General features: G+C 39.8%; 1 protein-coding gene and 1 long non-coding RNA gene across 3 annotated transcripts; one reads left to right on the top strand and one right to left on the bottom strand.

The window, feature by feature from the left end:
- Positions 1 to 2645: 2645 nt before the first annotated feature.
- On the top strand, positions 2646 to 8423 carry LOC116448254 (cytochrome c-type heme lyase). Of its 2 annotated transcripts, none has more exons than XM_032118409.1 (7): positions 2646 to 2751; positions 3175 to 3324; positions 4017 to 4165; positions 4767 to 4915; positions 6049 to 6168; positions 6716 to 6802; positions 7045 to 8423. In XM_032118409.1, the coding sequence occupies exons 2-7, from the start codon at positions 3210 to 3212 to the stop codon at positions 7241 to 7243; spliced, it is 819 nt and encodes a 272-aa protein (XP_031974300.1). In that variant the 5' UTR covers positions 2646 to 2751; positions 3175 to 3209; the 3' UTR covers positions 7244 to 8423. The 2 variants fall into 2 exon arrangements, with proteins under 2 accessions (XP_031974300.1, XP_031974301.1); XM_032118410.1 differs by lacking the exon at positions 2646 to 2751 and adding an exon at positions 2911 to 3012 and having other exon boundaries at positions 7045 to 7415.
- Positions 6717 to 10608, bottom strand: LOC116448258. The gene is made up of 2 exons (XR_004241857.1): positions 10394 to 10608; positions 6717 to 6857 (listed from the first exon to the last, which is right to left on the bottom strand). It is a non-coding gene; the product is annotated as an uncharacterized LOC116448258 (long non-coding RNA).
- Between the last annotated feature and the right edge of the window lie 3182 nt (positions 10609 to 13790).

The raw sequence follows: 13790 nt of genomic DNA, 5'->3' as shown, positions 1-13790 counted from the left end.
ATGGGGCTTGGTAAGAGGCTTTCGTATTGGCACTAGGCAGCTTTTAACACTGAGTGGTGGAAAGGAAGGGCTGAGCATGGCTGGGAGCAAGGGATGCCTTTCAGTGAGCCATTCTTAAACTGATGCATTCAACAAGTCTTGCTTAAAGCATGAGAAACATTATCTCTCCCTAAGATGTAGGATATAGGAAGTATTTTGTATATCCACTTCTTTGTCATACTCAGGTGCAAAGTTGCTTTTCATTTTCTCCCCAGGATTTTTTTTATTAGTCTTCATGTTCTTGCTGAAAACTTTTGTTTCACTCCTTGTATTGGTGTGGTAATTTTGTACTAAGATTTAAAGAAAAAAATTATTTAATCTTCGCAATGGATATCTGTAATTTTTTAGATGGTGGGCTACTGTGGTATCTTTTGCTCTGCTTTTCTGGAGTTCACAGGGCAATATACCTAAGGGTAGACCGTGTGCTTCATTGAGATTGGGACCTTGGTCTTCTTTGTAAAAAGTGCTTTATATTGCATAAAAAATATTTGCTACTTGGCGTATCTAGCAGAGGGTGAAAACGATTATGTATACAATGGCTCACAGTGCAGTTGTTGCTTCTGGTGGAGCGTGATGGCGGAAAGCAGGGAGATGGCACACTGACATCTACAGTATTATGTACTTTGAGAGGAAAGAGGAGAACCAATTTTCCATTTGAGAACATCAGAGAGAGAAAATCTATTTTACCGTAGAGTCCTTCTGCCACTGACTTGAAATACTTAGAAGCAGAGATTTCAGTTGCTCTGTGGGAGGATCTTATTAAACAGTATTGTTAAGTGAAGATAGGATGGGTGACTTGTGGTTGTTCAGCCTGGAGAAGAGAAGGGTCTGGGGACACCTTAGAGCCCCTTCCAGTATGTAAAGGGGATACAAGAGAGCTGGAGAAGGACTTTTTACAGAGGCAAGTAGTGATAGGATAAGAGGGAGTGGCTTTAATCTGAAAGAGGACAGGTTTAGATTGGATGTTAGGAAGAAATATTTCCCTGTGATACCTGTGGTACAGGTTGCCCAGAGGAGCTGTGGATGCCCCTGTTCAAGGCCAGCTTGGATGAGGCTTTGAGCTATCTGGTGTCGGGGAAGGTGTCCCTGCCTATGGCAGAGGGGTTGGCAGAAGAGGATCTTTAAGGTCTCCTCTAACCCAAACTGTTCTGTGGTTCTGTATGTGTAGCAAGTGAAGACTTAAAATGATTGTTTAGTGCTGCTTACACAGGAGTTACTGTGAGTGTAGTCTTAGATACTACAGAAAGGCCAAATATGCCTAAATTGGGAAATGATGGAGGCAATCAGAATGTTTTCTAGGGCATATAGTAGAGATTCAGTTACTGACATGATGCTACATTTCTGTCTTAAGGTTCTCAATATGGTAATAATTTCTGCATGCAGAAAGGGTAGAAAACAACTTCCTCTTAAGTAATCAGGACTATAAAAGGGCAAAAATGACTGAAAGGATGAATATTTGATATTGCTTTATACTTGTATTTTTATTTCATGTTCACACTGAATGGCAATGTCCTTGTTAATAAGAAAGATCCTACTTTGAAAGATGGGATGTGAAAATTATCTTAAAAGCACTCTTGAGAGGAATATATAAAAGTTTTTTAAATTCAGGTAGTTATATATTTTGAAATACTGCTGCTTAGAACTATTTCAGTGTGGTTTAGAATTTGTCTTTTTAAATCTTTGTGATCTTTTTTTTTGAAAGAAATGGGAGAGAATCACTCATTTCTGTATTTATGTGCACCCTTCTTTCAGATTTGAATTTGATTTTTCTTCATCCTAAGCTACTGTAGTAACTGTATCACTTGAAGACTAAATTCCTGTCTACTTTAGTTTTATTCTTAATTGTTGCAATGAAATAGAATATTTGGGGAAAAAGCTATGGTTGTTTTTGGATCAATTCTAACTGTTATACATTTATAATGAATGTTCCTCGTCTCCCCACCTGCTTTTTGTATTCGACAGCCCCTTGAGAGTCCATGTGGTGGGATGAACATTGAAATAGTCCGGTGGGGTTTGTACCTACTGTTACAGTGGTTACTACGTAGCCAGGTCTTATCACTTGTTGGTCAAAAAGGGATGGGATGAAGGCAGTATTCCATGCTCTGATGCACAGTGAGCTCCATCTTCTGTGCGTCATGCACGGTATTTCACATATATAGTTAAACTGCATCTTCTGGCTTGGAAATAAGGCAATATTCTTAGGACATCTTAAAAGAGAAGTGATACTTTTCTTGGTTAGTTGATGTTCAAAAATAATCTTAAAGAACCTTACTATCTCTGCAAGTTTAATACTAAAAAGGATACACCTTTACGGTAACGATGCGTGCTGCTAGTACGTTGTGAGTCCTTTCTACACTTAAACAATTATTTATAAGGGATAACGATTTCGCAAACAAGCCCACAGCACGAGGTACAAGCACACGTAGCTCTCGCTAGCGCAGCTGCCCGGGCTTACCGCGAGCCTCGGTTCGCACAGCTCGCTGTCGCTGGCAAGCGTAGCCCCAGCTCCTGTCCCCGGCGCTGCTCCCCGCCGGCTCCCCCGCGCTGCGAGACCTCGGCACCTGCGCACCGGGCGAGGCCGCAGCCCCGGGGCGGGCGGGGCCCGGTCCCGTGCCCGCCCCTCGCCGGCGGGCGCAGGCGTGCAGCGGAGCCGCGTTCTCGCGAGGAGCTTGGGGCCGCCGCGGAGGCGCGGGCCGGGCCGGGCCGGGCGAGGTGAGGAGGAGGAGGAGGAGGAGGAGGATGCGGAGTGCGATGGGGCAGCGGCAGCTCCGGGGGCCGCGGCGCTGGGGGCGGGCGCTGAGGCGGGGGCGCCGCCGGGCCGCGCAGAGGGGCGGGCCTGCCCTGACCTTGCGGGTCGGTCACGGCGGGGGCCGGGGCGCTCCGGCGGGAGCCGCTGCCCTTCACGGGGTGTGCGGGCACAGCCCCCGCCAGTGACCGTGAGGAGCGGCTGGGGAGGAGCTCGGGGCAGCCCTGGTAGGCGCTTGGGTTTCTGTTTGGGCTAGAAGCTTGTTACTTAAATCGATTTTTCAGTTAATTTTTTAATTGTGGTGCAGCACTGTATCTGCACTTGCCGTTCACCTTAATAAATAACCAGTGTAGATTTGTGTTACGAATGTTTGCTTTCTTTTTCTTCAGAAACTTGATCTAAAAAGGCCCGGTGTGCAGAGGCCATGGGTTTGTCCGCGTCCTCCCCGGCTGCTGCAGAGCAGTCACCGAATGCATCCAGGCAATATCACACGGCGTCTCCGCCGTCAGAATGTCCCATGCATCAGGAAAAAATGAGCGGTAATCATTCTTGAAACCTAAATGAATTAAACTCTACATGGAAACCAGACTGAAAAATTTTGGGGGTAGGGGAGAAATTCTTCAAATAAACTTCAGTTTTTCGTTTTCAAGTAAACTTTCTTTAGGAAGAGTCACTTGTTCACCAGAATGCTGTGTAAGCTGCTTTGTTTGGAGAGACAGGAGGTGCTTGCTGTAGAACCTGTGGGTTACCCCCAGTTGTCCCATTTCACAGGGGCCATATAAATCTGTTCTGTGGTGCGGTACACCACAGAGGGTCAGGGAACCCCTACAGAGATGGTGACTGCTTGACTGGTTGTCACTAAAACCCGTGCATCTGGAAAAGGGCTGCAGAAGGGTGGTGAGATGAATGCCTGGAGAAGGACATCAGCTCTTCCGTTGACTTAGTCAACGCACTGGGTTAGCTCCCCTGAGGAAATCTTAAGTACAAACAATTCAGTATTGGGGCCAGCATGGGGTAGGAAATGAATATTCAAAGACTACACAGGAAACTCAGATCTTATAATGATTTTGGGTCCTGAGATGCAGGAAAGAGAGCAGTTAAAACTGTTGAAAAGCTCAGAAGAAAGAGTGAAATAGCCATTTGCATTTACGTGAGCCTTCAGTGAACTTTTCCATTTCACGTCTTAGAGTTTTCATCTGGTAGCAGAATGTATACTACTCTTGTATTTAAGGTTGTCCAATGCACGTGAAGACTGCTGATCATAGAACTGAGAATACAGATGATGTTCCTGCACATCAAGAAAGAGCTTATGAGTTTGTAGCATGTCCTGTGAAGTCTGGTGCTTCTCAAGTGAAAGATGACATAGATCCCAGCAATATGGTAACTTTTGCTTATTTCACATGTTTTGTTTAGTCTTGTTTCTTCTGAAGTATTATACCTGGAAATGTAAATAGTGTTACAATGTAAGCTGGAAACTCTGGGAAGTAACTTTTTTTTTTTTTTTTAAATGCTGCTTTTTCTCCTTTTGTATGAAAATTTTTATTTCAAAACAAATTACATCTTACTTAACATTGTATTAAAATTTGCATCTCTGGTGGTTTTCCAGTTTTTAAATATCTCTTGCTCTCTACTTACTAGTTCCATATATGTTTTTTATGATACATTAGTGCATTTTAGGTTCTGCGTAATAGCAGTATGGTTGAGTTCTGATTAGTGTCTCTCCAGGATTTCCTCTGATTTACAAAAAGCATTGCTCTTTTGAAAGTTGAAGTTGAGGCAGAAAGCATTCCTTTAGTCTTCTGATGACAAACTTGAGCAGAGACTTCTGCTGCAAAAAAAGATAATTTCACTGGATTTAAATAAAGGCTGAACTTCTTGATCTTTGTAGGAGCTGACTGATTATGCTTTGATTTTTCTTGAACACTGTAACTTAAAAAAATGTTAATACTCTAATTTGTTGTTGATTCTCCTTGTTCTCTAGATGCCTCCTCCCAATCAGCAGCCATCCCCAGGTCAACCATTTCCACTGTCAACTGTTAGAGAAGAATCTTCTATTCCTAGAGCACATTCTGACAAGAAATGGGTCTACCCTTCAGAGCAAATGTTCTGGAATGCTATGCTAAGAAAAGGGTAAATAGACTGTGAATTATCAGATGGTGTCTATGAGCCTGGAATTCATGAACTAGTATCATTAGTTATTGTTCATTATTTTTTGAGAGTTTGTGGATTTTAGCCAGTAAATAATAAAGTAGCTCTTTTAAAAAATACTATTTTTATAAACCTCTTTCTTTTAAAGGGTGAGTTGGTCTCAAAGGCCATGTGTCTTCTAGTGATCAGGAAGATAGTAAGGAATGTCAAGCAACTGCTACTGGCTCAGAAAATTATCTTTAAAGTCCATGCACAGTCATAGACAAAGTTTCCATGATTGCCAGCTTTCAAACTCAGTTGGTTTCACGCTAATCATATAAAGTGACAGCAGAAGTTCTATGTGAGAGCATCTAACTTTGCAGAATTGCTGAAAATGGGGAAATTTGCAAGTAGATATTTTCGGTATTTACAGGAATTTAGCGTAGACAAGAAATAACTGAATGATTAATGTCTCCTGTGGTCTAAAAACCCTCCTGTGCTGTGTTTCCTCATTCTTTTGTAATGATTTGTTTGTCATTCTCGAACAGGTGAACTTTACAGGTGGTTTACTTTAGGAACAAGTTAATTCTTTGTTCTGTGTGTTGATATGGTTCATAACACAGTATGACGTGAGCAGCCTGTATGAACATACAGGTTTTGGTCCTGTAAACATTGAAGTGTGTTAAATGTTATGCCAGTTGTAAAGGAAGCACACATACAGTCACAGTGCAGTGTCAAGAGAGATGAAAAGTGTTTCTAAGTGTTTGCAAAATGTATTGAATACAGGACTTCCGTGCATTAGGAATACAAGTGGGATTTTTCCTAAGTATTTTTATGAAAACTGTGGATGTGGTGATGTTTGCACACTCTGTTAACTTTCTGATCCAGTTAAGCTGTTAATTTAGCTATGTAGGATTTGTGGATCTCTCTGATGATAAGTTGGATAACTACGCTTCTGCACAGAAAATGAAGTGATTCTCAAGATGCTTAAGCAGATGAGCCAGAAGTTTGCATACTTGTCTTGTGTCTGGCATACAACCTTAAATCTCAATTCAAAAGTTCCTCAGATAAACTGAGGAAGGTGGAGTAGTTACGTTGTAATGTTTATAAACTGTTTTCAACTTCTTATTTTTTAGGTGGAGGTGGAAAGACGATGACATAACAAGTGAAGACATGACCAACATTATTAAGATTCATAACCAAAATAATGAGCAAGCTTGGAAGGAGATTTTGAAGTGGGAAGCTCTACATGCTATGTACGTACATATGAAATGTTGCATATGGAATATTTGTCATTATGTTATGACAAAGATATGAGTTGTAAACTTAGATTAGCATGACTCTTGTAAAGCAAACTGTCACTTTTTGTTTAGGTCAGCATAGTCCCTGTTCCTACAAGAGACAGACTAGTTAAGCATTTGGTATTATATATTTTTCTCTGAAATTTCATGATCATTGTTACACAGTAGTTTGGATTATGATTTTCTGTTCTTTAATCTGTTAAATCTGTGGATTAGATTTGCAGAGAACTGCCTTGTTGACAAATTAGAACAATGGTGTGGAGCATATCCGAGATACTTTATTGTACCAGCAGTAAGTGCTGGCAGAGACTGGGTGGCTTTTCAAACCTTTAAAGAAAGAAAAAAAAGTTGGTTTATATCATGTGTAATTAATTTTTTACTGTTGCTTTTTCTTCTGCTCAGTTTCTATGTTACTAAAACAAATTACCATAGTGGTTTAATCACTGAAAATAAGACTGTTTTAAAAGGTAAAAACTATTTTCCTTTTTAACTGTGTGCACAGGGAATGTCCATGTGGGCCGTCACTGATGCGGTTTGGAGGCAAAGCAAAGGAGTACTCACCAAGAGCCAGGATACGTTCATGGATGGGGTACGTGGGCAGGAAAGAAGGTCTTCCAGTGAGATGGGAGGCTAGAGATGTGTGTCTGAAACCATGGCGTAGAATTAATTTAAAGATGTTTCAGAACTGGTATTGCAAGTTAGAATTGCCAGAAAATAGCAGTACTAATGGGATCTTACAGACAAATAAACTTTGAATTGGGCTTCACTCCTTCTCCCAGGTTCATAACATCCATTAAAATATCTCCATGGCTTGTTACCTGTCCTTTCCAGGTACGAGCTGCCTTTTGATCGGCATGACTGGATAGTGGACCGCTGTGGGAAGGAAGTGCGCTATGTTATCGATTACTATGATGGCGGGGCAGTGGACAAGAACTACCAGTTCACCATCCTGGATGTGCGCCCTGCGCTGGACTCGCTCTCGGCCGTCTGGGACAGAGTGAAGGTGGCCTGGTGGCGCTGGACTTCCTAACTGCTCCTGTGGTGTGTACTCAAACAGTAACCACTTTCCTCCTAGACAAGGGACATGTGAATATCAGGACTTGAGAGAGAAGTTCACTGCAGCTGTCATTGCTTTCATCATCACCACTGTTCTTTGGGGGTGGGAAAATCTCTTGTTAAGTACACCAATGTGATGTGGTGTTTCAAATGGAATAATAAAGTTACAGTGGCAAAAACATGTATCTTAATTTTCTTAAAAACTGGGAAGCCTTTCTTACTTTGTCTCAGATTCTGCGTAAGCTCGCCTTCTTTTCATTTAATGACTTGAGTGCTGCTCCGAATACATTACTATTCTGATTCTGACTGGAGTTCTGAGTATTACTTAGTGAAAACTGGAAATTTCATAAATTATTTCACATAATTAAAGTATTTGGATACCTCCATGATGAATAAAGGGTAAAAGATCTGGACTCTTTCAAATTACATGTTTTATTTACACTGTAGAACCATGTATTTGTTTTCACATTTTACCTATTCAAATACATACTTCCTCAGAAAACTTCAGTTAATCAGTTAAAGGAGGTGTAGTGTAGTATGAGTATTTTAAAGGTATGTTATGTAGAAAAGGAGAATATACTCCTGCCTTAATCTGCAATTTATCTTTGAGCAGAAGAACACCAGTTAGAAGCAGGAAATGAGTGTTACTTTTAAAACAGCATTTTTAAAAGGACAAAAAATTGATATTTAATGGCTATTTATTTGAATATTTAATATTGAATTTGAAGGTGGTTTTCTGATGTAAGAAAATGCATTATTTTAGTATTTTTATGTCCTTAATGTGTGTCATGTAATGAATTCAGGACAGAGCTAAGCCTTATTTAAAGAACCTCCTGCAGTGCATCTGTATTCAGCATTCTGGCTGTGTTAATGATATTACAGCTTGGGTTTTTATATCATGAGGAATTGCACAAGGGGGAGTGACTACACAGTCACACGTGTGAGTATAGTGAGGTATATTCCAGGTGTGTATATAACTGGGCTAAAAGGGTATGAAAAGTGCCACGGTTGATTGGAGTGTTTTCTAGGAGTGATGCACCGTGTAAAGATTTGATTATTGTTTGTGCTTAGTAAGGGAAACTAACTTTTCTCTTTTAAGTCTTCCACTGTAATAGCTTTAAGTTTGCACAACTCATTAAGTTTCGGGTGCTGTGCAAAACACTTGAGAATGGAAAGGAGTAAGACAATATTACATTGTAGCTTCTCAGATAGGGGAAGCTGCCTTCTTGAAACTCCCCAGCCTTAACGGGGAACTAGCTGTACATTTCATTTTCTGAAAGTGGCCTATATTTAACTGACATTGGAAGCTTTTTTTTTTTGGTCACAAATAGTTCCTACTTCAGAGGCAACTATTGTGCAAGGTAGAAATAAATATTATGCAGAATCCTAAGAGGAAAACCATGCTCTTGCCCATATCCACTTTGCTTATTCCTTTTTCACCTTCAGTGATTCAGATATAGATATATGCATGATAAACAGAAGAAAAAAATTCCATCTGAGTAGGCACTGTATGGATGATACAAATGAAAAGTGAGTTTGTATGAAGCATATCTGACAATGAAGGAACTGCTCTGTTCTAACAGTAAAGATTGAGGAGCACTCTTTTTGGGGTGGTGGGTTGTTTTTGGGATTTTTTTTTGTAGCTGTTGGTTTATGCATTTGGCAGCTTGATACACTGAGGATTCTGTATCTCTCATAACTAAATACGGAAAGGCTACACCACTGTAGGGAGTACTTCAGAAGCTTCAAAAGCACGAGTTTGCTTTGTTGATTTCAGCAGTATGATGTGGAGAGCATTATGGAAATTGGAATTGCTGCCAAATCTGGGGAAACTGTCACAAGCCACTTCATGTGTTTACTATCTCCTGTTACGTTCCATCTTCCACAGATTCAAAATTGTTCTTTTCTGTGCTACTGTTAATGAAATGTACTACTTTGTCATCCAACTAAAAGGAGAATCAAATAAATATACTTTTCTTAACTTTGGTATTTGGTGATCATACTTTTAGCTGTAAGAATTATTAAGATGAGCTTCTGCATGTGTCAGATTATAGTCTGTTGCAACTACAATCTTGCTATGGAGGATATATTTGATATCGTTACTAGGTATTATTGTATATTACTACAACTTAAGTATTGTCACATCTTTGAATATATACTTACTCATTTTTCAGGTGAATATAGAACAAAAACCCAAGGAACTAAATTCAGATGTTTGCTAACTTAAAAGAGCAGTTCTGAGAATAAGAGCATATTACATATTATTACATATTATGTAATATTACATATTATATAATATTACATATTATGACAAAAAATACATTCATCCTGAGTCTGGCTAACTTGAGAGGAATGCAAGGAAATTTAAAAAAAAGAGTAAATGAAAATAACTAAATTCTACAAGCAGTAAGACTTAAGGAAGTGAATGGAGTTTTCTTCTTTAGGCTTGGGTTTCTTGATGCATGATGTATGGATGTCAGAATTATTATAATTCCAATGTAAATTTGAAAAACAGTGATTTTAATTGATTTTTTTTTTAATCCTTAGGAAGGATGTTTTAACTGAAAAGCTATTGTTCAGGCTATATTAAAAAAATCTGTGTATATGCATAAATAAATACATTTATATCCTTTCTTTGTAAGTATAGGAAGGTATGGAGAGTTCATGGAGCCCAAGAAAGTGAAGAAGTACCCTGATCCAGCCCTTTCAGGGAATTCTGCAGTGACATCAGGTTCCCAGTCCCGGTCAGGCTGAAACAGAATTTTGGAACCCAACATCTCAAACCAAGGTTAACCTTGTGCACATTCCAAAGGGAAAATGCAGACAGTCGCTAAAAAAAGGCTGCTTCTAAAATTAGTTCTGTATTTAGATATCTAAAGTTCACCCGTGTTCTGCTTTACTCTGTCAAAGTCCTGCTTGACCTATGGTGTTTGACTCTTGCAGCCGAAACAAGTTAGGGGTGCCCTCCTGGCCTGCCCTGGAGACGTGTTCTGAAGGATGTTGCAGTGCCCAGAAACTGCACTCTCTGGGACTGGTGGAAAAGGACTCCAGCATAACACTTCCAACTGTAATTAGGCCTTGGGTCATGCACATGCTGTCACATGCTGTCAGGAATGGTACTGACCTTTATTTCCTGGAGCAGGAAGCCATTCTGCGTTCAGGTATGGGTTTTGTCTACTTGCTGTTGGCGTTGCTTCAGGCTGCAGTGGCTCCCCTGCACTGGGGTGCCTGGCACTGCTGCACTACACGGGCACCAGACTGGGTGCTCTGCCTCCAACACCCTCCCTGCTCAGTCACGATGGACCAGCTCTCTGCTCTTCTGCAGTTTGTCCTGTGAGGATCTGGCCAACACGAGTGCTCTGTAATTGGGGAGTAATTCAGAGGCTTATCTTCCTGGGATGCCTGGAGTTCCTGACATCTGTTGAGCCTGCAACATTTTGCCTTTGCAGGCAGTTTGGAAGGGGGAGCTGTAGCTCTCCTGTTCATTTATTTTTCTTTCCCCTGTGCCCTAGAAACACCTTTGCTCCTTCCTTTCATACTATGCTGATGGTCCTAGCTTCAATTCCTCTAAGAATTTTAAGCTAAGCCTTCAAATTTTCTGTCCTGCTTTGCTGTAAAAGAAGGAGACTGTGTTGCTGTAAGAAGATAGTTGTGTCCCTTCTTGATTATTGCTACTTTCTACTCCCAAAGCAAAATGTTCTGAATTACCACTTTTGAATTATGAGGTGAAAGAGGCATGCTAGTTTAGTGTGAAATGCTGTCTAGTGTTTACATAATGTATTCACCATCAGGACTTTAATGTGCTCTGTAAATTTGAAGTCTCAAATGTGCTGATGAATACTGTTCTACTTTCAAAAGGTGTGAGTGTGGCAAAGGACCTCTCAGTGCTCTGAAAGTAGTCATAAATAGTCTGTCATCCTATGCACTCCCATTGTGTTTGTTCCACTCCTGTATCAAAGTGTGGGGGAAGAGTAGTTAATGTGCCTAATCGCAAAAGATGGAGGCACAGGCACATTGCTGTAGCTCAGCAGCTAAAAATGAACTGGTAGACTAAGAAGCACTGCCTAATATTTGGACTCCTACTGAAGTTTGGTTTTTATAGAGGGTAGAAATGCCTTTTTCAGAATCATCACATTTCAAAGACATCTGTTCCCAACACTTACTAAATTGAATGGCATGCTAATTCTCTGTTTCCCTTTGCTTACGCCTGGAGGAGGATCCATGTAGTAAGGTTCCACAAGTCAATGTACTTGATGTGGAAGCTGAACGTTTTGAGGATAGGCTATACTACTTGATGCTAGATGTGCTTATGTCCTCAGTATCATACTCTTCCCTACCCACAAGTATTTTTACATATGTTCTTTTTAAAAATGCGCAGGGTTGCTAGATTTTACAAATTTTTAGTGGGCAACTTCATGCATTTTTATTCTCACTGAAAGAAAATATGTTCTCTTTATTAGTCTATGTTTGTACAAGGTAAATTGCATGCAAAGATCTTTATGCAGTGAATCAAGTAAGTATTGATTCTCTCACCAATGTTAGTATTAGGAATCTGTGGTCATACTAGACATGTCATGTCATAAAAAGCATTAGATTTTTGCATTAGATGGCTAATCACTTTTAGGTGCTTCTCCTTCAAGAAAAAATGGCTTGTCAACCTCCTAGAAGAAGAATCTTATATTCTTTTATGAATGTGACAGTTACAGCTATTTGGTCTTAATACTTGCACATCACATTGCATAGAAACTTCTGGGCAGAGTACTTGGCTTCAAACCTAATTGTGGAGCCTTGAGCATGTGTGAAATGACACATTATTTACCAGGGAGCCACAGATTCCGATGGCAGCTCCTCATAATACGTGTCTGCATATTTGTGGCGTGGGTACATATTTTTGACTGGAGTCTGAATGAATCCAATTTTCAAAGGATTATGTAAATTTATTGGAAATATTGGGATAGTTATTAGGCTTCATTAAGAAAATTTAAAATATTAGGTCATTTCTTTTGCTGATGTTCAGTTTGAACCATTGTGCCTCTCATAATATAGAAACCATTACATTTGTTTTCTACATAATATGGCAAAAAAAAATCAACCTGTCATGTTTTTTGTTTTCCAATGTTTTGCCAATTTTGTGGTAACTACAGAAAGTTTTAGCTATTTTGCTAACATGCTGCTGTTCTTGCCTCCAGCTTCTGAAGACTATGACCCCATAAACCTCCTGTCTGCAGAGATAGCTAATGCTTTAATTGATCATTAGTACACTTTCAAAATGAGTTTCCATCTGCCAAAAGATTAAGTGTCTCAGGGAATTGACTTAGAGCAGTTTGATGCATGGAGGATAAATGCAAGTGCCTTTAAAAAGCACTGCTAGATCACAAATCCATGAAAAACTTGCTTCTAAAATACTTACAAAGAAAAGTAATGGAAAAGTAGTAGAAAAGGTTTTTCCTCCGCTTTGCTTTTTCCTCAAATTAGAGATTTTTTTTAATATATCAGTGAGAATTTGTTATCTCATTTTCAAGAATTGAAAAGCAAAATCTCATGAAAATTTAACCTTACAGCAAACAACGCAACTTTTGGCAGCTTTAATTCGCAATGTAAACTTTTTATTAAATGAGTTTATTTCAACTGTAAAAAAGACAGAGAAAAATGAAAAAGAAAATAAGAAAAGAAAAAAGAAAACTTTTGCACTAACTGTACTTGAGAATACTGGGGGAAAAATAATTCCATGTTTTATGATGTATTTACACAATTACTGGGATTGTTTATCCTTCTGTTTTCTTCAAGCTTTTGCCTCTTAGTTTATTTGGAGAGATTTTACAGGTTTCCTGTTGGTTTCTCTCTGCCATTTTTGTACAAGCCACTTTGGTTAAGACTTCTACCACTGCAATAACACTTACAGTTGTTATTAGAGAAATGGTAGCTTCTTTCTCAGGCCTCTGAAAAAGCAGTGCTATTTAACTCAGGTAAGAACAGTTCTGACTGGTAAGAATGCCATTTTGGCTGCATTAGAGCTGGCAGCACTGTTGTACCAGAAAATATGGGAACTGCAGCTGTCCTGCAGCAGTGCCAAAAGGCGGAGGTGGTTTGTGTTGCACTGGTCAGCCATCACCTTCGCTGTGGTTATGGGTTCCTCATTAGTGTCTGTCTCATGAGCGCAAAATGGGCAACTGCAGTGACATCTAGACTTCCTAGTAGTCCTTTAATGCCTTCTGGAATGTGTGTTTTTAGCACTGCCTGCAGCTGCGATCAATGAGATGGCAAAGGGGCTGGCATGGAAATGATGGTAAAAGGAATAAGATGGATGTTCCAAATTAACTCTTTTCCAAATGTCTGTCTACTCCTCTGATTTGCTTGTTAGGTTAGGGAAAAACCGGTCTAAACGCACCATTTTATATGTATTCACTGGTGGTTGTTGAAACAACACCTAATTAAGGCTGTAATTATAGTGAGTGGAAGGCAAAGGATACTGCTTTTGCAAATAACACTGGGAAGACTAATCTTACCTATGTATGAAAGGT

This window comes from Corvus moneduloides, chromosome 9 (genome assembly GCF_009650955.1).
Source record: "Corvus moneduloides isolate bCorMon1 chromosome 9, bCorMon1.pri, whole genome shotgun sequence".
Lineage (NCBI taxonomy): Eukaryota > Metazoa > Chordata > Aves > Passeriformes > Corvidae > Corvus > Corvus moneduloides.
The sequence above is the reverse complement of the archived record's forward strand: the minus strand, read 5'-3'. Positions and strand labels throughout refer to the sequence as shown.